Source organism: Manis pentadactyla, chromosome 8 (genome assembly GCF_030020395.1).
Source record: "Manis pentadactyla isolate mManPen7 chromosome 8, mManPen7.hap1, whole genome shotgun sequence".
In the NCBI taxonomy this organism is placed as follows: domain Eukaryota; kingdom Metazoa; phylum Chordata; class Mammalia; order Pholidota; family Manidae; genus Manis; species Manis pentadactyla.
Genome location: NC_080026.1, coordinates 138128647 through 138155948, shown reverse-complemented (window position 1 = coordinate 138155948; position 27302 = coordinate 138128647). Strand labels below are relative to the sequence as shown.

Here is a 27302-nt window from a genome sequence, read left to right as displayed (position 1 = left end):
CAGGGCCTGGCACACCCGGTGGGATGGCGTGGGCCGCTGGCCTCCCCTAAACTGGCCTCTCCTCCACAGAGGCAGATATGCCCAGCGCCCGGCTGTGTGGGGCCTCTGGATAGGCTGACGCCCTGGGGGTCCCGACCCAGACCCACGGCCACCACCTCTCAGCAGGAGAGCCGGTCCTCCCCCCACCTCTGCCCAGGTGGAGGCAATGCGCTCAGGGTCACAGGAGAGGCTGGGCCTGTAGCAAGGGGGGAGCCAGCCTAGGTTGGGCACAGGGTTTCTGCGTGAACAGTCCCGGTTAGAGTCCTGCTTGGGTGTGAGTTCGTGGGTGTGCTTGACAGCTGCTTGCTCTGAAGGACATGGACTCCTGCGGCTTCCCAAGGGCCGTGGACTGAGTGGGCCTCCTGGGAAGGGGAGGAGGGCGCAGCCCTCATGGGCTGGAGCCACCGTCCACACCCGGGCAGAGCACTCAGCCATCCAAGGAGGGGCACCTGCCGTGCCACAGCGTGGGCGACCCTTGAAAGCTGATGCCAAGGGAAGGAAACCGGCCCAGAGGGCCACCTGGAGCAGGGTCTCAGGTGTGGGCTGTCCCAGCAAGTCAGGTCCCTGGAGACAGAGAGCAGATTGGCGACCACCAGGGGCCAATCACCAGCGGGGCTCAAAGGCAAACCGAGGCGCAGTACAACGCTCAGGAGCTTATCTGGGCAGACATCGCTCCCACGGGGTGGCATCAAACGAGAAGTGGTGGGGGTGCCGCCCTCGGGGCTGGAGGGACTTTTGCAGGGAAGACGCAGAGCAAAGCGAGGAATGACCTGCTGGCCGAGCTGCCTCGTGTGAAGGACTCCATGCCATCTGTGGCCTTTGTGCAAGTTACATCTTCTCAGACCCAAGGGCGGACTCTGCCTCAGGGGTGGGTGTGCCTGTGTGGGCTGCCCGGGCATCACGCCACCCGCCCTGTGGGCCTCCCTGTTTAACTACTAGGACAGGAGACTGGGGGGCCATTGCTTTTGGGGACGGGGTTTCCTTTTGGGGTTGTGTAAGTGCTTTAGGACTGGAGAGAAGGCTGGTTGCACAGCTCTGAATGCACATTTACTAAATGCTACTGAATTGTATGTTGTAGATGGTTAAAATGGTTAATTTTGTTGCGTGGCTTGTACCTCAACTTTAAAAACAACTCGGTAGCCAAGGCACAGCCTCAGGGATTTGGCCCCAAGGGTTGCTGGACGCTGGAGCACGCAGGCGAAGGCGAGGCATGGCTGGCTGAGAGGCGAGCTGGCCTGCAGCCTTGGGGTGGCCACTGTGGAGGCCTGCGGGCCATCCAGGAAGCCTGAGTCCCCTCATCAGAGGTGCAGCCCGGCTCCTTGAGGGGGGCAGGGGCCAGCTGCAGACGCCCGGACACGTGACCCGAACACGCAGGGCACTGCCCGGGCCAAGTGGGGCCAGGACTCTGGGAGCTGCTGTCCCTCCTGCTGGGACAGAAAGAGCGTGGGCCGCAAGGGGGACAGCCCAGGTGGAAGGGCCGGAGGCTCGGGCTGGACGGCCAGCTCTTCCTGCCCCGGGCTGCCCTAGGGAAGCAGCTGCTACTGATTTGAGCCGAAAGCCTTTCAGGTGGTAACTGGCTTCCTAGGCAACCGGCCCAAGGAAACAAGCAGAGACGCGCAGTCAGCGATTCATTGGCGAAGCGTTCCTCGCGGCTCTGTGGGTGTGGGATTAGACAGTCTGCGCAGCCACTGACAGGCGTGGCTCCTCCAGGTAACAGAGGGTAGATGTCGAATATTTAGGGTATGTTGATTATCAAAATGCCCACAGAACACTAACTGGAAAAGTCAGTCGATGGCTATTAAGTGTCTACTATACACTTTGCAACATCCATGGGGACAACCATGGTGGCCAAGACAGAGTCACCCCCCTCCCCAGTGGGACAAAGTCCAGCAGAGGACAGACAAAATCTAAATGGAGAGCAGGCCTTGGGACTAACGCACTTGGCACGGTCATCACCTGCAAGAGGCCATTTTTTTGTGATGCAAAACAGAAGCAGGTGGCGTTAGACTTGGACACACCAGGCGACAGTGACATCCAGGGCAAGTGACCTTTGGTCAGTTCAGAATCTGGCCCGGGGCCCATGGCAATCACTGGGCCAGGGACTGAGTCTTGGGGCAGGTCCGGGACGGGGGACATGGAGAGTACTTTGGGGGTGGCTGCGCGCAGAGCGGTGGGTGAGGGGGGGAGCAGGGCCGGAGGCCTGGGGACAGATGGCATTTCATGGACAGGTGCCTGACAGAGGGGGCCCCCAGCTAGGGATCCCCAGCAGGGGGGAGCACAGGGCAGCTCTTGGTCAGTGAACGGAAGGCAAGGCCTGACCCTGGCTGACCTCACGTGCCAACGTCCCACAAGGGTGCCAGGGTCTCTGGGCTCAGTGGTGGGAGGGAGGAAGGCGTGGTGGGAATGAGGGTGGCGCCCGGATTTCTGGCTTTAGGATTAAATGGGTGGTTCAGCTGTGGTTAAAACATCCAAGGTGGGTGAGGTTCAGGAGGGAGCAGTGAGTTCAGATTCGGACAGACAGGTGTCTGGAGGACATGGGAGGAGCCCAGCGGGAGTTACAGCCTGGGGGCGGGGGGAGGGGGTTGACTGGCTGACACCTGCCCAGAGGTGTGGGAGTCTAACTCCTGGAACCTGTCGTCCTCCTGTATAAGGAAAAGGCTATCTGTGCATGTGGTTAAATTAAAGGTCTGGAACTAGGGAAATTTTCCTGGTTGCCCAAGTGGGCCCTGAATGCAATCTTGTGTCTTGGCAGGAGGGAGGCACAGGGAGGTCTGCCACGGACGGAAGAGGAGCCCAGCCCAGGGGCAGAGACTGGGGCGATGCGGCCTCAAGCCGAGGAGCTGGCACAGGTGAGGACCGGACCCTTCTCTGGCCTTGCAGCAGGAGCATGGCCCTGTGACACCTTGACTCTGTCCAGTGGTAGTGGTTTTGCACTCCGACTTTCAGACTGAGAAATACATTCCTGTTGTTTTAAGCACCCTGGGTTGACAGCAGTTTACAGCAGCCCCCGGAAATTCGTATGGGAAAACGCCCAGACTTGGGAGGTGGCATGGATGGCGTTTGTGCATGGGGCACACCCCAAGCTCTCCTTGACAGCACACCCCAGGGTGGCCCTCCCACAGAGGGACATGGGCAGCCGGCTTCCTTGGGCGGTGGCCCTGGGACACACCGTAGGGGAGGAAGGACACGGCCAGGGGAGGGCGTGCTTCAGTGCCAGACATGCAAGTGTGCAGGTCACCCCCGTGGGCCACGGGTCGCGTTCTGCCTGCCAACTCCCACTGGCAGAGCTCCTGGGGTCAGTGCCCAGCCCCTGTGGCCTGTCCCCCTGCAGACAGAGCCATTCCAGGGAGTGGGCCTTGCCACGGGCACAGAGCACATCTGCTCCAGTGAGAGGAAGTGTGGAGTGGCTGAGCGCGGTGGGCGCTGCCTTTTCAGACAAACAGGCCAAGATTCCGTGGAAGGCCCGGGAGCCGGGCCAGGAGGGTGGGTACACAGCACAGGGGGCCCAGACGGAAGGCTGGTGGAGGCTGAGCTGGGCAGGGGCTATGAAGCCAGTGGCGGATAAGAGTCAGACTACTTCCCATGTCAGAATGCCAGCTTCAGTGCCACTAGCTGGGGACCCTGGGAGGGCTGTCTGTCCCTGTTAAGCCTCACTCTCCTTGACAGTAAAATGGGATGACAGTAACCCCCAGCCTGCAGGCCTTTGGCGCGAACTGAAAGGTGATGCTTGACATACAGCAAGTGCTCAGAAAACTTACCTATCCTCATTATTTTAAAACTCAATTTCTAATTTTGAGCTCATTGTCAATTCACACCCAGTTGTACGAAACGACACAGGGTTGCTCCCATGGGGCTTTCACACATTTTCCCCCAGTGATAACAACTGTGCGTCACTGTCAGGGGGTCCACGGCGTAATGTCGGGGCAGAGAGCACTGCCACCGCTGTGGGCATCCTCATGTTGCCCCTGTAGACATGCCTCTTTCCTGCCTCCGCCCTGTCCTTACCCCTGGGGACCACTAACGCGCTGCCTCTTTCTACAGTTCTGTCCTTTCAAGAATGCCAGGTAAATGGAATCGTCTGGTGTGCAAACTGGGTTTTTCTCACTCAGCGGAAAGCTCCGGGGAGCCGCCCGGTCGCTGCACACATAGACACCTCCTCGCTGCTGAGCGGCAGTCGTGGCGTGGGCACACCACGGTTGGTTTACACACTCACCTTTGAAGGACGTCTGGGCCATTTCCCACTTTTGGTTATTATGAAAAAAGCTGCTGCAAACATTTGCGTATGTATTTTTGGATGGACACAATTCCTGTTTCCCTGAGATAACACCCAGGGGTGCAGTTGCCAGGTTGTATAATGGTTGCGTGTTCAGTTTTTAAAGAAACTACCAGGGTGTGTTCCAAAGTGGCTGAACTTTACCTGATAGTAGTACAGCCCATCCTGCTTTCTTTTTGATTAATGTTTACATGATATGTTGTCCCATCCATTTGCTTTAAACCTGACTATAACATAATTGAAGTGAGTTTCTTGTAGACAGCATATCGTTGAGTCATGTTGTTAAAATTCCCTTGGCCTGTCTCTGTCTTTTTATTGTTATATAAGACTGTTAACATTTAATGTGATCTTTGTATATTAGGGCTTAAGTCTGCCATTTTATTTTTTGTTTTCAGTTTATTCCCTCTACTTGTTCTCTCTTTTATATCTTTCACTGGGTTCTTTGAACACATTTTAGAATTTCATTTGAGTTAACTATCGTGTTTCTATGTTTATCTTATACGTTCCAAAGAATTTCTTGTTCGGAGAATTTCCTTTAGCTATTCTTTTGGGGCGGGTATGCAGGTGGCGTTTTGGCCACTGTGCACACAGACTCTGAATCCTGCCAGACGTTCTGCTCTGGTCGGCCTGCCCTGCCCCCGCTCTGGCAGTGGGAAGCGGAGGCCTCGTCCGTCACTGCTGGCTATGGTGGAGGATTCCCCACTTACCACTCTGCCCCCACTAATACCAGTGGGGGAGACTCCTCGTTACTGGATGGGGGTGGGAGCTCTGGCTGCCCATAAAGCCTCCACAGGTACCTCCCTGGCCGGGGGGGAGGGAGGGCCTCACTGCTGCCCCGCACCTGCCTCTACTCATGCTACCGGAAGAGGCCATGGCCTCAGTCCTGCTGCGTAATGGCAAAGGCTCCACCTCCCCACTGGGCCTCCTATGGTAGTGCCCCATTGGGGCCCCCTTACAACCTCTGCAGGGCGGGATTCTGGGCTCCCCACTCAGCCCTCGCTGCGGTGGGCGGGCTGGGGCTCCATTTCTCTGTGCTGCTTGCTGGGGGCAGATCAGTTATTGTCTGAAGGTTCTTGTTCTTCCTAGGCTGCTCCTTTCCCAGGCATTTGGTTAGAGAGAGCAGGGTTTTTTGTTCTGTATTGTTTTTAAACTGTGCCATTGATGGCATTTTTGGCTTGCCAGCATCTTCAGTCCCAACTCTGGGATGTATGAGGTGAAAAGAAAAAGCCAGGAAAACCACCACTATGTAGTTCCTTGGGTCCAAGGTCCCCAGCTCGTCTTTCCTCTTCTCACCACCTCTACTGTCTTCCTGTGTTTTACTTATAAGGCCCAGGGCTTCTTCTTGTAGTTAGGAGGAGGAATATAGCAGAGTACATCTACTGCATCTTCCTGGAGGCAGAAGTCTCTTATTGTTACTATTTTCTAATACAATTTTAGGAACAAACAATACATGTCCAATTATGGAAAGGCATTCATCTCCGTGTCTTTTTTTAAAACTGGATGTAAATGCTCCAAACAATTAACACTGACTTGTTTTTCATCTCTGTACTTTTCTGTAATTCCCAAATTGTTTACTGTAAGCTGGTACTATATAGTATTTTAATTAAACAATAAATACTTCCAGTTTTACAAATAAGCTGCTGCTGTTTGTGTTGCCACCCAACGGGACACAGAGCTGCAGGTTCCCCAGGGAGACTGTGCGCTGCGCGCCCTGAGACAGCCGCAGCGTCCCTTAGAGGACCACTGCCAGGGCAGACAGAGCCGTCACCGTCTGCAGAGCGGACTTCTCCGGCCCGAGGCAGCACATCCTTCCCAGACCACTTAAAGCTGGTCACCAGGAACACTCGCTGAACATGAGTCAGTTGCTTTAAACAAGTAAGTTCCAAATTTCAGCAGCTGAAAAGAGAAGTGTACTGCTCACAGTCCAGTGACGTCTGCGTGGTGGGGAGACTTCCACGTGGTGACACAGAGGCCCGGTTTCCCTCCAGCTCGTGGCTCTGCTGTCCTCTGAGACTGGGGCCGTGGACACCTTGGCTTCCAGCCAGGGGAAGGTCACGGAGATCAGGGAGGAGGCAGGGAGTGGCCATGGGGGGGTGCAGGGCGTCATCCGGCATCTTTTCCTTTGGGGCCTCTCCTCACCAGGCATTTCCAGGACAGATGCTGATCTTTCAATGGGCCCCCTCCTCCTGGGGCCACCACACACACTTGGCTTCTAGCAGGTCACGTGAGCCGACCTGACCAATCTGAGCTCCCCCTGGGGTCTGTAGGGCAAGCAGGGGTTGCTAAATTGAAGGTATATGAACTGGAAGCTGTCAGCACTGTGCCGGGTGCTGGGGACAGGAGGCAATAAAGACAAGACACACAGGGCCTGTCCTGAGCTGCTTTCTGTCCAGTGGGAGGACAGATCGGAGAGAATGCCCAAAGCTCTTTCCCGCTGACCCTCACCACCTCTTCATTATCCATAAAATCCCAGTATGGCTGATGTACGTCTCCCCACTCTAAGGTATGGAGGCTGGGTAGCCTTCTTCCTGGTACTGGTGATGTCCATCTGGCCTCCAGACCTCCAGAACAGGTCTGCTTCTGCCTGTGGTCACCCTGGAGCCAGGGAGCCACACAGACAAAGCTGGAACCATTCTGGAACAATCTGCAGCTTCTGCCTGATCATGCTCAGGACAGGGGCCCCTTTTAGCCAGAGCTGTTGCTCGTTTCATGGTAATGTCCATGCAAGCAACAGTCAGTGGTCATCCCTGGGCATGAAGGCACTGTACAGTCCACATGTGTCGGCCTTTCCACCAGTGTGCCCGGTTCTCCCTGGTGAAGACACCCTTCTCTGTGCTCAGCCATGTTGCTTCCAGAGATGAGTACACATCCCAGTTTGAGCCAACAGACTCAAGGGTTTCTAGGGGAGGAAAAACAACTTCTCTCTTAGGAGGAAACTGCCAGAGGAGACGTGCCTCTGCTTCCCCTGGATGGTGGGGATGGAGGATGTATGCTCCGGTGCTGTGGCAGCAATTCTGGTACCATGAGGGAGAAAGTGGAGCTGTTGGTCCTCCCAGTGGAGCCCGAGGGTGAGACAGAAACCCCAAAGGACATGGACGGGGCCCTTGGCGAGATCATTTTAACCCCTACATCCAGCCTTTTCTGAGACTAATACTCTGTTACATGAGTAAACAAAAATTCTCTTCTCTGCCCAAGCCAGTGTGAGTTGGTTTTCTGCCACTTGGAACAAAGAGTCTTACATGGCTCATCCTGGGTGTGTGAGGGGAGTCTGGGACAGAGTCAGGGAAGGGAAAAGTTGCAGACAGGAAACCAAACAACCCCAAAACAAGACAGGAGACATCCACCAGGCACTTCAGGGGATAGGAAGCTGACCGAGATAATGACCACAAAGTACTGACAGCAGGGACAGTGGCCACACTGACTGTGCCCGAAGTCACCCTGGAACATCTCATTTACTCCAAGCAACAGCACCCTGAGTTGGTTCCATCATCACCCCAACTTTGTAAATGAGTCAGCTGAGGCTCTGGGAGGCTAAGTCAGTCACCCAAGGTCAAGGGCCAGTAAAAGAGACTCTGGTTTGGAGGTCTGGGCTGCCCCACTGGGAGGGCCTGCTCCCCCTGGGGTGTGGTCAGGGCTTGGCCAGGAATGGGGTGCTGCCCCGAGAGCCTCCCTCTGGGGTCATATCCACACAGAGCCCAGCTGACTTGCCTCCCGAGACTGCCTCGGGGAGAGAGGTTGTTTCCCAGCCACCAGGCGCTACAGGCCTGCTGTCGGTGGGCGGGCTGGGTTACCTGGAGTCAGCCAGACTCAAGGCTAAGGGCATGGCCCTCCACTCCGCCCGGTCTGCCCAATTCAGGGGGGATCCCCAAACCACCCACAGGTTTGATGTGCTATAAGGACTCACAGAACTCTGGAAGGGTAATCACTCGCACCCTGCTTATTACAGGCAAAGCAGTGAAGGAGCAACAGCCCCAAGGGAGGCGCCGATGGCAGAGTGGGAGGGGCAGCTGAGCACGGAGCCCGGTGACCTCTGCACGGAGTCCTGGGCCACAGCACCCCTCCGGCAAAATATGTGACAGTAGGCCCCGAGGGTGCCCCAAGGGTGCCAGCCGGGAAGCCCACTGCGCTCTGGTGTCCAGGGTTTTTATGTGAAGCTTCATTACACAGGCAGGACCAGTTGATTTATCCACTTGGTGGAACTCAGTCTCCAGCTCCCCCCGCCCCCAGAGGTGGACTGACATCATGGGCTCAAAGCCCCGACCGGCCACTCACATGACATGCCCCCCACTGAGTCATTCCACTAGTATAAACTACGTATGTGGTCTTGGGGGCTCCTGAATACCAAAAACACTCCTGTCACTTTGTCCAGACATCTCTTCTGAGGCCAGCTTCCTTACTCTGTAGGCTTACAACAGGGCCCTACCTTGTCCTGAGCTCTCTCAGGGTCCGTCACTCTCTCATGGGGAGTTCCTGGGGTCAGCTCCCCGGGAAAGGTGCAAGAATGAGGTGTAGGGGTGGTATCACAGCCAGCAAGGGAAGTGGGAGACCAGGAAGGCCAGAGCATGGGCCTCTGCCTCCAGGTCAAGCCCCGTCGTGGGAACTGGCCCCTCTGAAGGCCAGAGGTGGCTTTGCAAGCTCTCGGGAGGGCGTGAGATAGGCCCCCAAAGGAGCCCAGGACCCGGGAGAGTGCCATCGCCACAGAGGCACAGGCCTGGGGGCGGCTGGCCCCAGAGACAGAAGACCTGTGGGACAGACCTGAACGGAACTTTCGGCCTGGAGCCACACGTGGTGGGACCCCGTGGGCGGGCCAGAACCCGCACCGCCGCCTGGCTGCCCCACAGGGGCACGTGGGAGGAAGCTTGGCTTCTCTGGAGCTGCCACGCTGGGGAAGGTTCATTAGCAGCATTACCATGGCAACAACTGAGGGCTGCATGGTGTTAGTGAGGAGCCCCCACCTCCAGGCTTCAAAGGTGGGCATATTCATCGTCTGTTGTTGCTATGATAAGTTGACACAAATTTGGTGGCTTAAAACACACCCTTAACTATGTCACCATTCTGTACGTCCGACGTCTGCAAGGGCTCACCTGGGTCTTCACAAGAAGAAGCAACACTGCTTTCTTTCAGTCAGGGCTGTGTGACCTTTCCTCTCTCCTTAGCTGGCCTGGGGGCTGGAACATCGCTTGGCTCCCCTATCCCCATCATTGCACGATTACTGGATAGTAGAAATCCAGGTGTTGGGCATCTGAGCTGCTTTATCAAGTGGATTTTGCAATGGACTCCAAACCACGAAGCTTTGCCTCAGGCTGTGAGGCCCGGAAGTGCCAGGTAAGCCATGTCTCCGCCGGGCAGCCTGTGACTGCTGGGCACAGGAATCTGAAGGTCTGGCTCCCTCGTCTCAGGCCAGGAGGACCCTGAGCGGCCAGGTGGGAGCCTCCTGTTCCAGGTATCTATGCCACAATGCATAGATACATAAGTCACAAGCCCACTGCAGCAGATGGTGACGTGCTACCGGGGCGTTGGGGGTTGGGGGGTCACACATCTGCCACAGCTGTGGGGCGGCCGGGAGTCTCTGCTGATCTTGGCGGGCTCCCTCACACGTTGTGGGCCAGCTGGCCCAGGATGGCCTTGGCTGGGCCGGAGAGCCCCTGGGCTGGGTCATCTGTTATTCCACGCCCGGTCTCTGGCCTGGGCATGATCCCACAGCGAGGGCAGAGGCATACAAGCAGAAGCGGGAACATCTCCCAGGACAGCTGATGTCCAGGGCCCAAAGCAGCTCATTCACGTGGCCCAACCCAAACTCAAAGGAGCGCAAGGGCAAGGGCGGGGGTGGGGCATTGACGTGATGGGAGGGTCTGCAAAGTCACAAAGTCCGGGGGACCTCTGGGACCCTTGCTTAGCCCTCCCCGCCCCCCCCTCTGTTCTTGCCTCCCTGGGAGAACTTCTTCCACAGACCACCCCATGTGATTCCTAGTCTGGGGGTGACCGTGTTTAACGTGCTGACTGCCGTCCGTATACAACAGTGTTTCCTCTGTGCAATTAAAGTGTAAGTCACATGCTGTAGGTCTAAAAAAGTTGACTTCCAAGGATTTAGATACACGGAAGGATGAAAAATAAGAATATAGAGGCCCATACTTAAGGAGACGGGTACATGCCTGTGAGGGCGTCAGGGACCACGGGACTCACCCACTCAGCGTAGCATCTCCATCTTCCCATGTCCAGTTGGTGAATCATGGGCCTTGAGCACAAGGGCTTCCAACCCAGGGATCTCCCCCGTGAATGACTATGAGACCGAGTCACCCATTATATTCCCTTAAGCACTGACAGGAGAGCGCCACGAAGCGGCAGATAATCAGTATCATGTGACTTACACTGTAATTACACAGAGGAAATGAAGAAGAGGTGCGGAAAGAGGGCAAAGTTCTGAGCAGAAGAGCTGTTTCTTCCACTTGTAGAACTTGTGTATGGGTTTGAAATTTTGAATAGTACAAAGTCTCTAAAGCTGAATCACATCTGTATTAATTCAAGTTATTTGTTCAGCCCACACCTGTGCCCAGCTCTGTGCTAAGAACTAACAGGCCAGAACAGGTGGACCCTGACTCCAGGAGTTTTGAAGGGGCCAGGGTATCCATGTATGGTCCTGGTTCCCACCAGAATGGGACACACCCACAATCACTGAAACCATTTGTCCCCTGAAAATGCCCAGGAGTAAGTTCTGACTTCTAGGTGGGTGGCTGAGTCTCACCTCTGCTGTTTCCCCTTGTGCCCCGGGCCAGCATGGCTCTTTGGGCCTCTTAAATCCCCGCCCCGTCTCACACCTAAAATGCTGGCTGGTTAGCAGGGGCCACAAGACACAATGCTTGTTATGGGTAAAGAGATAAAAGTAAATATTGAAACAGGTTTAAATACTGATTGTGAATTTACATTTCCCAGTACAGTGGCCAGTGACAAAGCATACATATGCGGACAACGATGGATGAAATGGACATTGATTTTTACATGCCCGAGAGAGTTGGGCTTAAACTGGCAGATCTGTCAGGCCTTTCCCAGCACAAACACCACAAAGCTGTTTCCTGTTACTCTCACGTGCCTCACTCACCCGAAGCTCAAGCTGTTTGAGGGCAGGGCCTTGCTCGCCTCTGCGCTGGCAGCAGGGCCCAGCCTAATCAACTATTCATGCAGAAAGGAGAGCAGTGAAGGGGCACCACTCAGTGGCAGCCGCAGCTCTGAGGTCCAGCACGGGGCTGGAGTCACCGTTTCCGCACAGTGTGCCCTGGACACGTCCCTTAGCTTCTCTGAACTCTTGCCTGTCTCAGGCACCCGGCACATAACATCCAATACATGTGAGTTGCTATTAAAAACATGGGTAATTTCATATCTTAAAATATTGTATATTGCTTAAATGGTTTCATGCTGGCTCGCATTAAAAATGATTCCCAAGTGAAGATGACAAAGGGGAAATATTCGTTATTTAGTTCTTCCCTTACATTAAGCTATCATAATAAAGTACATTTCTGGGTTGCATTCTCTAGAGTGCTTTCTACTAAATAAATGGCCCAAAATAACTTTTCCCTTCGAGTCAAGTTTCATGATTCAGCACATTCAACTTTCACTATAAAAGGTTGAGATAAAGAGTACAAAGCCAACCTAGGGTCAAGAAATCCACCAGAAACAGAGGTATCTGGGTAGGGGGAAGATCACAGTCCCACACACTGGTGCTTTCTGCTTGGAGAAAAACCTGGGGGCTAAGAAAGTGGTATGTATTCAGGTATCGACCTTGCACTTAGGTTTTGGGAATGCAGATAAGAATAGTAGTGGGAGATAGGACCAGGTTCTCACAAAAGGGTTTATGCGAAGAAAAATAAGCAGCCACTGGGCAGGGCACAGAGCCGAGAGCCAGCCAGCAGCTCAGAGATGAGGGCATGCCCCCCGACCCCTTTTCTTGACTCCTGCAGCCCCTCTGGATGCTTACGGCGAAGGTCCTACGTCTGGTCATTTGCTGGGGAGCACCATAGGCAGGGTAGGCGGTGGGTGGTCCGGCGGCCTGGCCTCATTCTCCCAGAGCAGCCGAAGCACGTCAGCTGACGGTGCGCTGGACGCAGAACCCTCTTGGGGCGGGCCAGGCGCCCTCTTTCTCGGTGGCTGTCTGGGAGCACCCCTCTCCACCCACCCTTGGTGGGTCTCGGCCCCCGCTGTAAGCGCTGGCAGTAGCGTGCCGCCACTAGGTTATCAGCAGCATGCAGACCCAGGGGAAGCTGTGCCCTCACCTAACATTAGCAAAAAAGCCCGGGGGTCCCGGCGCCATCCTCTGCCCCGGAGAGTGCACGCGCCTACACAGACGGCTTCGCACCGCCCCAGGCCCCGCTTCCGGACTGGTGGCCCGCCCGGGTCTGGCGTGCTCTCCCGGACAAGGCGGGTTATGGACACCCCCAGTCCCCCGAAATAGGAGCGGGGCTCCGGTCCTAGAAAAGGCCTCCCCGCGGAGGGGCCCGAACCCGGCCCAGGGAGCGCCCTGTGGTCCCTCCCGCGCTGCGAGCTCGGGGAGCAGCTGCGGCTCCGGGCGCGGCGGCAGCCCAGCCGCGGGACCGCCTGCGGGCACCTCCTCGCGCCCCCGCCTGCCCGCCGCCGCCGCCTCCCGCGGTGGAAGGCAGCGCGGCGCGTGCGCACTGGCGCGCTCGCGGCCCGGCCCGTGGGCTCTCCCGGGAGTGGGGGGGAGGTGGGAACATGGGAAGGCGCCGGGCCGCACACCCTCCCGGCCCGCCGCCGGCGCCGCCAACACCTCGCGGCGGGCACCCAGCGACGCCCGTCGAATGAGCGGCTCAGGTAAGCGCACGGGGTTGGCTCGCGATCCCGTCGGGGGTCCCGCCCGGCCCCAGCCTGCGGCCCCCGGAGGCCACGGGCCGGCAAAGTTGAACTTGGCGCGTCGCGGGCAGGCGCTGTGCGCACGCAGGGGCGCCTCCCGGGCCGCGGTGCGCTTTCCTCGCCTGCGGGCGCTGCAGCGGAGGCGCGCGGTGGGACTGGGGTTCGCGGAGCCCAGGGCGGTGGGCGGCGCTCGGGCCTGGCCTTGCAGTGAACTTTTGCGCCGCGCCCTGGCAGCGTCTCGGTGCCCGGCTAACACTGCCTGGGCAGCCTCGCGGGCTCCGGGTGCCTTTCCTCGCGTCCTGCCTGGCAGGGCTGCAGGGAGGCGAGCGCTTGCCGGGGCCCTCGGCTCGGCGGGAGCACGCACGGGTGCAGGCGGGTATTGGGGGTTCCGGAGATTCCGTGGAAGGACTCAGGATTTTTCAATCTCCGCCCTCCCCCGCATACAAAAGTGAGACCCTTGGAGGGAGGGAGGGAGGGAGGGAAAGGTCGAAACGCAGAGCCGTCTGGACGAGAATGCAGGAAGCAATTAAAACTCCTCCTTTCGGATTAACAACCAAAAATTGATCGATGTGTCAGGAATACCGCTGATTTATGAAAGGTGCTTATTTCTCTGGTATGGAGAATTTTATGTTCTCCAGGTGAAACCGAGTTCACCCAGCTCCAGCGCAGATTGATGTTTTAATAAAAATAAATAAAAGGGGAAAGCTCGCCTGGTCTTGGGGGACATCAAGTCTCAAATCGCAGAGTTAGACTAACAAATCAAATTGCATTATCTTTTACATTTCATTTATTTTAAATCGCGTGCCTAAAAATTGCAGGCAGGAGAGCGCTTTCATTTAAAAAGTTTTAATATAGTGCTTAAAAGTTCTCATAACTAGCAATCGATGTTTCATAAGCCAGACGGCACCGGGAGCGTCGGGTAATCGCGGTAAGTGGCGGGCATCTCAGCGCGGGCTCTGGGCGAGCGCGGGCGGCGGGCGGCGCAGGGAGGAGCCGTGGGTTCCGGGAGGGGAGAGGAAGGCGGCGGCGCCCGTAGATGGCGCCCTGGCCTCACGCTAGGCTCGGGAGCCGGCTCCGCCGGGCGCGCGCGGGCGGGGGCGCGGGCGGGGACGCCGGTGCGGGGAGGCTGTGGCGCGAGGGGGAGGGCGCGGAGACGGTCTCCGTCCGCACTTGCGGCTGACTTGGATCAGAGCAGCAGAATTCAGCAGGAAAAACATTAAGCTTACTGTTGGCATTCTAAATGTAAGGTCTGGCCAATATTTGGGGGCGGATGGAGATCCGCGAGTCCGGGGCGTCCCTGCGTGCCGCGGGGTTCCTCTTTACAGATCCCATTCAGGCCGAAGCCCGGGCCGGGTGGCATCCGCGCTGCCCCAAGTCCTCGCTTTCCCGGCGCAGGCGGGGCACTTTGGCGAGCAGATGGGCGTGGGTGGAGTGAGGGTCGCCCACGCGGAGGCAAGGACCCCAAGTTCAAAGCTGCCCATATAGCGCCCCGAGGGCGGCCAGGACCGCCCAGCGCGGGGTGCACCGCTCCAGCCCGCGCCCGCCCAGCCGCCGCGGCTGCCGGCGAGCTCCGCTTTGCAATGTAAATTTCAGCGGGACAAATTGCTTATTAATAGTCTAGAGGAGAAGCGGGTTTCTTTCTTTCTTCTTTTCTTTATCTGTTTTTATTTCTGCATGGCCCCTAGCTATGCCCTGGGCAGCCTCGCCGCCCAGCAGTTTTTCTCTTCATTTCAATATCCTAAAGAAAATGCAAATGTCCGGAGTGTGGCCTTTTAAAAAAGTTAAAATTAGCAACAGCTTTAAGTGACTCCATTAGTATGGAAAACATACACATGTTTAATGTGGGAATAGCTTCCTTTTAATAGGGCTCATTCTGGACTGTAAATTTAGCAGCCCCTCGGATTGGTAAAGAATCACGTCGCGGCCAAATGTGTCGCTAAAGGCGCACCCCCTGAGCAAACCGCGCGGGGCTCCACTGGAGGGGCCGCCCCGCAGCTGCGCGCCGCCGGACCCAGTCCGCAGGCTCTGACCCCTTAGAAGTCGTGCTGACGTGGGCGGAGGGTTTGTGCGGGTGGGAAAGGGGGACGGTTTGACATTATGTCCACGGGCGGTGTGCTGTCCCTTCTCTCCCAGCCAGTCGCGGTCCCCGCAGCCGAGATAATTCCCCGGGCGGGCGCCCACGGCGGACCGCTGCCATCCTCCGCCCCACTTTTGCACGCGGGAATGGCTGTGTACACGTTACGGTGTGGCCGAGGATGGCCGCAACAGAGGACGTCAGCCCTGTGCCATCCCGTTCACCCTCACCCCTTGGCTCTCTACCACCCAAACTCCTTTGCCGATGTTGATCAACCTGTGTTTCAAACCAGTTTCACTGGCAAACTTTTGCGCTCCGTTAGCTAACAGATGAGGGTATTCAATTATGTCGTGGGGTCTGGCTATCCCCTTCCTTAACCTTTAAAGCCAGTGGCAGGGCACTCCAGTCTCCGCCCAAGAAAGAGTTAAGATTTATGGTGAGCTGGAGAGGTCTTGTTAGGATGTAATATGCATTTTTTAACTACTGCGTAATAAAAAGTGAGAAGTTTTGAGACACCTTTCTTGATTATACCTTTGGCGATACTTTAGGTTTTACATTTCATTTGCATTTTGTTCTTAGTGACTATTGAAGTCTTGAGTGGAGGATTGAATTTTATTAGGACATCTGGACTGACAATATCAAATCAGACACCAGTGTCCCAAAGCATGCTAAAATTTCAGAGTTAATTAGAACGCACTGTGTTTAATTAAAGCCAATTATAATATTTGAAAATTTCCGATCAATCCGTGTTTCTACTGTTTGAGACTGTTTGGGTGTTGATGGGCGCACTCTGCGCGTCTTTCGATCCAAAAACCACTCCGGGAAAAGTTTGCTTAGTAAACTGGCGGGGGCGGGCGGGCGCAGAATCCGCGTCGGGGCACTGGCTCTGGCGCAACTTGCCGGGTTGCCTTGGGGCGCCGCCGAAAGCAGCTCGGGAAATACTAGCTCGTTGTTAAATCGCTGCGCCTTTTCGGGTTCGAGGGGCCCCGCTACACATCAGCTGTCTTTCCCCATCGGTTGCTCCTCCCGAGCTTTTTGCGGAGAGGCATCTTGTAAGGTTACAAGGTGCGTTGGGAGAAAAGACCGGCTGGTGGAATGCAAATGTTTGGTTTGGAATTTTCGCTCTGGCTGAAGAGCCCCCATGGCTGACCCATAAGGGTGGGGTCAGCCAAAGTGACCGACGGGACCAGAGAAAAGTTAGAACAAGGACACAGTAATTAACTGGTTCCTTTATAATTTCGCATGCTGCAGGAGATGAGGTGCGCCCCGGCGTGTTCTGCCCAGCTTGGAGAGCCCTGGGTTTTCCAGGGAGATGGTCGAGCGAGGTTCGGGTGGTGTCCACTGCCGCCCACGGTGCCAGGGACTTGGAGCGCTGGTTTCTCTACAGTAAGGGTGTGGGCGCGGCGCTCACCACCCCCGCCTTGTTCCCGGTGCCTGGCTTAGCCGGACTTTTGCACAGATAAGTGGGCGACAATTAGGGCCAGGCGGCGGGTGGACGTTTCTGCGCGCTCCCGGGTCACGGGGTCAACGAGGCCGAGGAGCACTGGACGCACAGGAGTCGCGGCCCAGCTGCTGGGGCCGGGAGAGGAGCCCCGGCGGCCGCCTGCCCCGGGTGGGTGGGAGACTCATTGGCTAGTTCTCGGCTGCGCGGCGGCACTCTGCTCTCCGCTCCCCAGGAGGCGCTGTTTGCCAAACTTGGCCGCTTCGGCAGGAGGCTCCTGCACATTCTCGCCTGCAGAACTAAGCTTTCTCGGTACGCCGGGGTCGGGCCTCAGGAACCGTAAGCCTTACAGAAGGACAGGGGGGTGCGGGGCGATGCAGAGAACAGGGGCCTCACGCCCGTCGGTGTTAGCTTTTTACGTGTGAATCCAGCCAGACCTCCCGCCTTCCAGTGCAGGGGAGAGGAGCCCGAGACTGCGCCCTGTGTGCCCAGGGCAAGGTGCCCAGGAACTTGCCTCCGAGAGCGGGCGGGATGCGCGGCCTGGCTTGCGTTCAGTCAGCACATGTCTCCCGAGGGTCCCTCGGCTTCTGTCCCTGCGCGGAGAGGGCGAAGGCATGAGCTCTGGGCCTGTTAAACCCACGCGAACTTGGCTGGGCCCCTTGTGCGCAGCTTAACAGGTTGGGTGGCCCGACTGCGGAGCCCTTATTTGCCCGGCCTTCTGCGACCCACGGGCGGGCTTGACCCCGCGGCGCAAGACAAAGCCCCGGAGGCACTCAAAGGCCGCGTCCCTGATCCGGGATGGGCAGGGTTTGTGAGTGCGTGGCTGTGGCACCCTACGCCGCAGTTCCTGGGGCCGTCTAGGGGCGTCCTCCCCGGGACTCCCTCATCTCCAGCTCTCCCGGCCCCTATGGCCTCCTTCTCGCAGGGGCCCTAGAGCACTGGCTCCCTACCTCCCGGTTCTTGCCCCTTCCCCGACCCCTGCCTGTGCGCGGCGTCGGGCTCTGACCCCAGGCGGGAGCGGGGCTGGAGGCCGGGTAGCCGGCACGGTCTGAGCGTGACCCCCGGGCGCGGAGGACGTGGGGGCGGGCCTCGTCTGCAGCTCAGCGCTTGCAGCGGGAACGCGAACCGCGGGCCTGCGGCGCATTGGCTTTCTCGCCCTTTCCCCGGGGCTCTGGGCGGCATGGCCGCGCAGCCGGGGCCCGAGGCCCCGGGCCCTCCAAGGGTGTCGTGCCGCGCGCCCTGGATCTCTCAGGGGAGTCGGCTTCCAGGAACCCCTGGCCCGGGCTTCTCAACGCTGGAAATGCAATTGATTACCCTTTGGAAGGCTGGTAGGGAGGTCGGCTGGCTCCCCGGGCTCGGCCGCGAGCGAGAAGTGGTCTTCTCGGAGGGCTCAGGACACGGGGCCGGCGGCGCGGCTGGCCTTTGCTCCCAGGGACCCCAGCTTGGCCCAAGTTTCTGGGTGGCTCCGAGGCCGGCCCAGCTCGGATCGCTCTTTTCAGGCCTTGCGCCACGGAGCACCTGGACTGGGGAGGTGCCAGGGGAAGTTCAGGCCTGGCGCGCGCAACAGCCCCCGCCCTCCCACGGACGGGTAGTGGGCGCGGCTGGAGGGGCTTGGCGCGCGCGGCAGCATGGGCATTGGGCGCTGCGCGGCCGGCAGCGAGGGTGGCTGGGCCTGGGTGAGGGCTCTAGGCGGTGCTACCGCCCGGCCCGGCCTGGGCTGCTGCAGCGGGTCAGCGACCAAGCGCCCCCGCCACCCCGCACGCCGTTCTCCTAGCAGGGCTCCAGGGGCGGCGGGCGCTGTCTCTTTAAGGTCACTGCCTGCTCCGGTACGACGTGGGGAGGACAGCTGGGCACTGGCCATCTGACTGACTCCGGCGTGACATCTGGGAGTCCACTGGTGTGTAGCACGCGAAGCGCTTGATGCCGCTATTTAAATGCAAATGTGAGGGGGCTCATTGAAGCCTCTCCCCGTAAATCCGCACAAAAGGAATACTTCCCACCCTCCAAGAGGGAGGAGGTGGCGGCGGCAAGGGGGCCACCCGTGCAAATCGCGTTGAGTGCGGGGGTCCTAAGCGGTCGCTGCCGCCGCCGCGGCCCGCGGGGTTCCCAGCGAAGGTTAGGCCCCGCCCGGCCCGGCCCCTGGGCGTCTGTCTGGCCCCTGGGAGCGCTCTGTGAGTGGAGCCTGCACCGGCGGCCCTGGCAGGCCTGCGCCACTTCCAAAGCGTCAGCCTGCTCCCCACCTCGGCTTCTCCTGCCTGGGTGCTGGCGGCCCCCAGTTTCCCAGAATGGGAGAGGGGCGGGGGCAGGGCCTCGCGGGAGGGGTCCAGGCCCCGGGACGCTCTCCCAGCATCGCAGGACCTCCAGGAACTGACCTGCAGTCCCCTCCCGCCTCCCAGGCCTGGGTGGTCGGACCTGGTGCTGTTGCTCCCGCCCACTAAAGCGAAAATCTGGGGTACGGTGGGGGTGTGGCAGTGGTCGAGGGGGCTGCCCTCCCAGACCGCTTGAAGCAGGCCTATGTGCAGACCCGCGGGGTTGGGGCGTCCTTGTGCCCACAGCTCGGAGCCAGCAGTGGACTGACAAAAAAAGATAAAGTTGGTGAATGATAAAGACCGTATTTTCCACGCTTTGGGTGCGGGACCAGATGATCTAGAAAATGAGCTGAAATGGATTCAGCCTCCGAGCCTGTTGTGAGAGCAGCTGATTCCCCCATTTCGGGCCAGATGGCTGCTGAACACAGATTTGCATTCATTTTCGCTTAATATCGTCCAAAATAGTGGGGCAGCTGCATTTGTTGTCAAAAAGGTTTAAAACCCCTTTTCTTTCTGGGGCAGGATCGTTACCTTATGTGATGGGCTTATAGAACTTTTTTTCCCTCTTTAGTCAACAGTATCAGATTTAGAAGGATTTGTTTTTAAACCTTCTAATTTGGTAATCAGATTTAAATCGCCTTGGCGCGTGTAATCTGAATTAAAGATACTGTAAATGATTTTAAGCATGATACTTTCGTTAGCGAAAAGAAAGGAGCACCCCCAGCGCAGGCTGGGCATTTTAGGAAGTGTGCTACAAAGGAAGCATTGTTTCCTATTTCCAACTTCATCTTTCCCGAAAAGGCACTTTGCATATTCTGATAATAACTCTCGCCTGGCCGCTCGCCCTGCGTGAGCCCCCGAAGCAGCTAAGCACGCAGAGAGACAAAGCCATTTCTCAACCCCACCCTCCGCCGATGGCCAACTTTATTTTGCGTTGTCCCTCCACGAAGCAAGTGTTCCCTCCTGCACTCGGTCTGCTGTGTGTGGAAAGCTCTGGGCTTATTAGGGATACAGAAATTTCCTTTTAATTTATCGTGAATAGTTTCCATACACTTTGATTTAAGGTTATTAACATTCTATAGACAGTGGCATCTTTAATATGTGGCGATCGCTTCTAAAGACTAATCTCATTACCCTCAAATAGTCATAAAATATGATTTTATTATACTTACGTATTTAATTAGACGGCCGGCACCGTAATGGATTTTGAGATGGGACTGGCGCAACAGCTTTGATAATTCACTTATCTTTGGCAATAGTCATTAACCCCCAACACCAGCAAAATAGATTGCTTTCCAACACATCTTTTTTTCTCACCCCTTCCAAGAGGCGTGGGGATCTCCAGATAACCTAAATCGGACTTCGATTTTCCCGATTAATTGAAATATTAGCGTACACTGACAATTCATGAAAAAAGGGAGTCGGCGGGGAAAAAGGCTGCCCTACAACACACTTGCACCTTGAAACCTTTTTTCGTCGTTTGTTTTAATCAGAAGGGCCCGATTTCTCTCAGCAGCGAAGCGCCGAGACACCCCGAAGGTCCCCTGGGTCTCTGCTCCACGGCGCGCAGACGTCCTTTGGGCGGGCAGTGCACCTGGGCGCCGACCCGCCGCGGGAGCCCAGCAGCCCGGCCCACGCGCTGCCCACGCCCCGCTGCCCTCCCGATTCCTCGAAACCAGGTCGGGAAGCCGCGCGGCGCGCGCTCACCCGGGCCCGGCGGCACCTAGGGCAGGACGCAGGCGCCTGCGGCGTCCGCCCGGCTTTTAGAGCGGCTGGCGCCGGGGAGGTCTGGCCACCAGGCAGGGCGCGTAGCCGGACACCCGGCTCCAGGTCGCCGGAGAGGCCTGGCGCGCTTCCTGTGCGCCCGTAGAGCCCGGAGTCTCCTTTGTCACTCGCCGCGCCTGAGGACAGGCCGGGGACGGGGTCTCCCGTGGCCACCGGGGAAGAGAGAGCAGCTGGCAGAGCCCGCCTCCGACGTGGGTCCCCAGCCCGGCACTCTGCGGCCTCCGCCGGGGCAAAAAAGACGCGCGCCCGGCGAGGCCCAGACGGGGGCAGACCGGCCCCCCAGCCGCCTTAGGTCTGCCTAGAAAGCAGCCTGAACCGAGCGCCCCGCCTTGACGAGGGAGCCCGCCCCCCGCCCCCACTCCGCCGCTTGCCCCTCCGGCCCCCTCCCCGCGGCCTGCCCGCCCTTCCCATGTCTCCCTCTGGGCCGCCCCAGGGTGAGCCGCGGCCCCTGGCGCGTATGCACGCGTTTGGGCAATTTGGGGCGCCACGGCATTTTGCCCCCTCTCCCCGCCGCGTTTTGAGCGTGTGGCTGATTTGGAGGGAGGTACTAAGGGGGCCAAGCTGCTGTCGTGCACCGGTTGTTTGTTTCATTTCGAGATTTATTTGGGCGAGTAGTAACTTCCTCGGCGGCGGGTGGGCGCGAGGCGCCGCGGCGCGTGGCTGGGGGCGGCGGCCGCGCTCGGCGGCAGCGGGGCTCGCGGGGCTCGCGGGGCTCGCGGGGCTCGGGCCGGCTCGCGGCGCCGTCAGGCAGTCAGTCGGCGAGCGCGGCGGCGGCGGCGGCGGCGAGGGGCGCGGCGAGGGGCGGCCGCTCCCATATATGGCGCAGGCACCGCCCCCCGACGTCACCCTCTGACAGCGCCGCTCCCGGGGGCTTCGAGTTTTGGCTCCCGGGAAAGGGTCCATTCCTCGGGGAGAGAGGGCTGAGTTTTGTGCGCCTCCGTCCGCTGCGCGCGCCGCTCCAGGCCCCGCCGCGCCCCGCCTGCGCCCGGGACTGCGCCGCGGCACTCACTGCCCCGTTTATTTGTCTTTGGAGCAGGCGGGCCGCGCCAGAAGCGGGCGATCCCGCAGTGTCCTGCAGCCGCGGACGCCGCCCGGCTAGGATGACACCACGTTGAGCGCGCCTGCAAACAACAACAAGAGCCGCCGCCGCGGCCACCGCGCGCTGTTCCTCCGACGCGCCGCCGCCTCCGCGCCCCCGGCCGTCCGGAGCGCCGGGCTGCCGGTGTATGTCGCCCCTGCCCGGGACGGGCTGAAGCCGGCGGCGGGCCGGACCCGCAGGCGCCGAGCAGGGCGAGCGCGGCCAGGGCAGCCGCCTGCCGCCGAGCCCCGAGCGCCGCTGCTCGCGGAAGCGCTTTCGGCCGGGAGCTGCGGCCGCCGCCAGCAGTTTTCATGTTTGGGATTCAGGAGAATATTCCGCGCGGGGGGACGACCATGAAGGAGGAGCCGCTGGGCAGCGGCATGAACCCGGTGCGCTCGTGGATGCACACGGCGGGGGTGGTGGACGCCAACACGGCCGCCCAGAGGTACGTACCGGCCGCCCCCGCGCGCCCCGGCCCCGGCCCCGCCGGGTCCCCGCCGCCGGCCGGCGCCGCGCTCCTCACCGGGCCGCTGTCTCTTTCCTCCCGCAGCGGCGTGGGGCTGGCGCGGGCGCACTTCGAGAAGCAGCCGCCTTCCAACCTCCGGAAATCCAATTTCTTCCACTTCGTGCTGGCGCTCTACGACAGGCAGGGGCAGCCGGTGGAGATCGAAAGGACCGCTTTTGTGGACTTTGTGGAGAAAGAGAAAGTAAGTGCGAACACACGGTCACACCCTCCATCTTTCTAGAAGCGGGAGGCAGGCGGTGCCCAGGCGCGGTGGCCCGAGTGCCCCCCTCGGCGGCGGCGGCGGGGACCGCTGGGCCCGGCGCCCCCGCCGCCACGTGCGGCCGCCCGGGCCCGCCGCGCGCTGCGCAACTTCTCCGCGCCCCCGGACCCGTTGGGGCGAGGAGGACGCCGGGCTTCCCGCAGGAAAGTGACATCACCGCGCTGCTCCGAGCCGGGAACGCCGCCCCGAGTGAGGCCGGGGGCCTCGGTCGTGGAGGGGAGCCGGGCGCGGGGGCGCGCCGGACGCGGCTCACACTAAACGCAATTGTTTATCGTTACTTTCAGGAGCCCAACAACGAGAAAACCAACAACGGCATCCACTATAAACTCCAGTTGCTCTACAGCAACGGTAAGTGGCTGCTGCCGCCTGCCGCCCGCGCTCGCCCGGCTCGCTCCCGTTTTCCGAGATGGTTAAAGGACATAAAGATTTTGAGATTAAAATGACATGGATGTAAACACGAAGTCTTCTCATGGCATAGAAGGAAAACAAAACATGAACGATCGATAAGTCGATGGCACTTCACATGATTAACCGGTGGGGCTTGAAGTAGAAAGTAAAAAGGGATCGATATGGGTTTCAGAACATCACTTTTAAGTGACTTTTTTCAATTTTGCAAATTAATGTTAATTATTGAGATGGGGGTAGTAGCTCCATAAACCGAGCATAACTTACTTCCTGCGCAGGAGTTTTTAAAAAAAATCCTCGAGAGACATTAGAAAGAGTTCATACTCTCACTCAGCTTCCATTTGGTGCTTTCTGTTTTCTTAAAATAAAGGACCACATGGGCCCCACCGGGTGTAGCAACCGAGCCTGCTCCCGGCCATGCAAATTTCTTGCACCTTTAAATGCAAAGCCTAGAATCTCGAGGTTCTTAATTGAGAAGAGAAAGAAAGAAAACGAGAAGGGAGCAGGGTTCTTCCTCCTGCCTCTTACAGGGCATGCCCAAGTTTTGCTGCATCACCGCGGACGCAGTTCCCGGCTTCCTGTGCTGGTGCGTCCATGCTCAAATCCTGATGCGAATTTATCCCTGTTTTCTTGCAGGAGTCAGAACGGAGCAGGATTTGTATGTTCGCCTCATAGATTCAATGACCAAACAGGTGAGAAAGTTTAAGGCTCTCACTAGTCTTCATTGCCCAGCGGGGGTGGTCCTGGGGCCCGGAGACCGGGCACTGACGAATGGATCGCCCGTGTTTGTTTTTCATTTCGTTTCCTTGACATGCTAATGAGAATTCCATATTTATTGGAATAAATGAAGCGATTGGTAAAATAGTTTATGTTGTCATTAGAACAGGACATATATGCTTTAATGGCTTGTGATTAGAATCAAATTCTGTCTTAATTAATTATGGTAATTAGTATTTGACAGAAAATTTTCGGGATGCTTCCCCCCTTGTATATTTTTAAGCGTTTCTCTCTCTGCTGAGAATCATTTCATTGATTTTTTTTCCTGTAACAAAGGCAGCTGCTCTTGTCTGGAGCCCATTGAGTTGGACTTGATTAGTTCATATTTTTCTCCTTTCCAGTGTGATGGTCTAGTAACACGAGACGTTTATTTGGATTTAAAAGTTAAATGTGTAGGGGTGAAAAGTCACCTTGTTCTCCTCTAGTCCATCTTCACCTCTCAGCCCTCCATCTCCATAATTCAAGCTCCGAGCTCCAGGGGTCACCCAAAGCCGTCCATTGCTCTGGAAGCAGTTCTGCCCCTTCTCCCACCCTCTGTCATACCTTGTAAATAACATAATTACAAGCAGCTCCTTATTAAATTATTTAACCTGTCTTGGTCAACTTTTCCTATGGTAACTATTGGCTATCAGTAATGAGATTAAGTGCAGAAAAGCTCTTCGATGCTTTTTGACACTGTGCAGCCTTTGGCTGGTTTTGTGCTGGGTGGCATGTCGTTGGGTAGTTGTTTTTAAAGAACCCCCGCCCCCATTTTCTTAGATCGTTGGGGGAGGGGCAAGTCCAATGCCGTAAATTAAATCTACTCGGTACGGATTGATTTAAAATATACTTCCAAGTTGGGCATCAGCCTTAGAAGTGAAAGTGGCGTCTTGGTTTTTGATGCTAACTTTTAAGAATTGGGAGACAAGTAAAAAAACTCCATGCCGCCTGCATCCCCGCAGCGTGCTTCCCACTCTCCGCACGGCTATTAGTTTTCGGGTTTTACTTCCCCTTTAAGAAGTTTGTCCTTACCTAGGCACCAAGCGTGCAGGATTTCGGTGTCCGCCGCGGCGGAACAGCGTGGTTTTCTACTAGAGTAAAACAGACCTTGACAGGCAAACCACCGTCTTTCTGACAAAGACGGAGGCGGTGCGCCCTCCGTAATTATTTCAGTGGGATTCAGAGAAGCCTCTGGAACTCTGGCTGGTCTTTGACAGGGCGGTTTTATTTCCTTTGTATGTAAGGGCTTAATGTTTTCGGAAATCGCTGTACTCTAATTAGGTCGATGGAAGTAGGCAACGCCAAGTTTCTCTGTTGCATAGAGAAGGAGGAGGCTTCGTTGTAAGGACACTTTTATTGTTCATTTAGCCGGGTGCCTTCGCAGTATAAACAGGGCTGAAAATTAAGGCATTTAATGCCTTCTCACTGAGTGGGACTGGGGGGAAAAAAAGAGGAAAGAAATAGACTAGTAACTGATCAAAGAGTCAATGGCGCTGAACCGACAGTTTATGGATTTCAGTTTGTGCTACAAAATAAAAAATAAATCAAATATAAACACGGGAATCCGCTGGAGGACACTCGGCGCGCTCCGAAGCGCTGGTGCCGCCGCGGCCACGCGCCCTGCAGCCCCAGGCGGCCCTCCGGCCTGCGGTGACACCCGTCACTTCTGTGGCTGGGGCAGGATCGGGAGGGAGGCTGGAGAGAGGGGCTCTCGGGGACCCTTCTTCTTCCCGGAGGGCAGCCCCGGGCCTTCTCGAGAAAGGGCTTTGTCCGCGGGTAAGTGGAGGAGTGTCGTAAGTGCCGAGGACCTTGGAAGTAATTTCTAGATAATTTTGGGGGGGAGGGGTGGCGGGCGGGAACTGGAGAAGGGACTCCCCTCCCCCTTCCGTGGAATTTTCTCCGCGAACTTGTGGCTCCTGGCCCCCGCCCCCTGCTCCTCCCCCATTGACCTTCTCCCCCCCTTTTTTTGCGAGGCCGACGGTGGGGCTGGCTTCGGCCGCCCCCAGCCCCCCGGCTCGGGTACCCGGCGGCGGAGCCGGGCTGAGCGCGGTCGCGAGCGCACCTAGGGCTTCACACCATCTGGCGGAGCCTCTGCTCAAAACCCACCCGAGCGTGTGCACAGACACTGCCTTTTTACCCGAGAAAAATCATTGTTAGCAGTTTCAAAATAAACACCAGATTGGCCATTAGCACTTTCTTTCCAAATATCACCCGGCGAGGAGCACGTGGCCGCCCGGCCCAGGCGCCCCGGGGCCCCGAGCACTCCTGCGGGGCGCCCGCCAGGCCCGGCTACGTGCGGCGGCTGCGCCCAGGCTCCGGGACGCGGGGCGGCGCTGGGACCAGGGCGGGCGGCCCACCGCGGGCTCCTGGGCGGGAACGCCGGGAGTGGCCGGGCAGGGCGAGGGCCAGGCCGCCTGCGGCCCCCGCGGCTCTAACGCGCTCCTTTAGCCGCAGCGCGTTCTGATCGGCCTCTCCCAACACGCGGATTGGAACCCGGTGTAGACAATGGCCGGAGGACGTGGCCGGCGGCGGCAGCACCAGGGTGGGTCCGCGCGTCCTCGCTCCTTACGCCGGGGCTCAGCCTCCCTCCCCTCCGGCCCGAGCCCAAGGCTGGCGCAGGCCCGGCGGGCGCCGGGGAGGAGAGGCCGCCTTGGCCCAGCCCAGCTGCGGGGTGACCCTGCCGGGAGCGTGGCCTGGGGGCCTGAGACGCCTCCCCTCGCCCCCATGCACCTGCCGCCCGCGAAGCCTGGGGCTGCTGGGCGCCGCGTAACCCCCGCCTCTGCTTGTCCCCGCGCAGGCCATCGTCTACGAGGGTCAGGACAAGAACCCGGAGATGTGCCGCGTGCTGCTGACCCACGAGATCATGTGCAGGTGAGCGGCGGCGCGGCGGGGACTGCCTCGGCGCCAGCGGCGCCCACTGAGGACGCGCGCCGGGCGCCACCACCCCACCCCACTTCGGGAAGGGCATCGATTGAAATGCAATCGGCCCGAGGCCGCGCGCTGCCGCCCAGGAGCCCGTTCTCATTTCCCCCCGTGATGACGATCAGCGCGGCCGGCTGCTCAGCAGAGCGGATTAATATGTTGGCCGTGTCGCTGCGATGTACTCAAAAATGAAAACAGGTCCAGGGCGATGCATCTGTCGGCGACGCGGCAGGAGTCAGAGATCACGGGAAGCATTTTACTACTTCCTTCTCAAGCGCTCGCATCCTGAGATACACAATTGTCTGTTATTGATAAAAAGGAAACTCTTTTGTACTTATTATAGAGCTCGTGTATGTGAGAATTGGATTGTGATTCTGTCAGTTAACCTCTTCCCCAGAGCAGCGATGCATCGTTCATATTGTTGTTAGATAGCGCGCACGTTCCTTGAGATCTCTGTCAGAAGAGCAATTTCCCACCTGTTTTTTTTCTAACTACCACAAGAGTTTCACCCCTACATGGCAAATAAAAATGCATCATTGACTTTGTATGTGCGGCATGTGAAATATAGTCGCAAGG

General features: G+C 58.0%; 2 protein-coding genes and 1 long non-coding RNA gene across 13 annotated transcripts in view; all 3 read left to right on the top strand.

The window, feature by feature from the left end:
• C8H10orf143 (chromosome 8 C10orf143 homolog) overlaps window positions 1-2953 on the top strand; it is a 108003-nt gene extending 105050 nt beyond the window's left edge. Inside the window, exon 4 of the mRNA XM_057506490.1 lies at window positions 2792-2953. Coding sequence (XP_057362473.1) covers window positions 2792-2938 — 147 coding nt within the window. The 3' untranslated portion in view covers window positions 2939-2953. The remainder of the gene's footprint in view (window positions 1-2791) is intronic.
• A 4272-nt stretch (window positions 2954-7225) lies between these two features.
• On the top strand, window positions 7226-11820 carry LOC118931098 (uncharacterized). Its single transcript, XR_005032275.2, has 3 exons — window positions 7226-9282; window positions 9469-9637; window positions 11248-11820. It is a non-coding gene; the product is annotated as an uncharacterized LOC118931098 (long non-coding RNA).
• Window positions 11821-21335: 9515 nt separating this feature from the next.
• The window catches only part of EBF3 (EBF transcription factor 3), a 115018-nt gene continuing 109051 nt past the window's right edge, over window positions 21336-27302 (top strand). For 2 of the 11 annotated variants that reach the window (XM_036923891.2, XM_057506486.1), the window contains exons 1-5: window positions 21338-22303; window positions 22409-22565; window positions 22928-22991; window positions 23685-23740; window positions 26602-26675. In XM_036923891.2, coding sequence (XP_036779786.1) covers window positions 22170-22303; window positions 22409-22565; window positions 22928-22991; window positions 23685-23740; window positions 26602-26675 — 485 coding nt within the window. In that variant the 5' untranslated portion in view covers window positions 21338-22169. The other 9 variants (XM_036923920.2, XM_057506488.1, XM_036923916.2 and 6 more) reach the window with 7 other exon arrangements.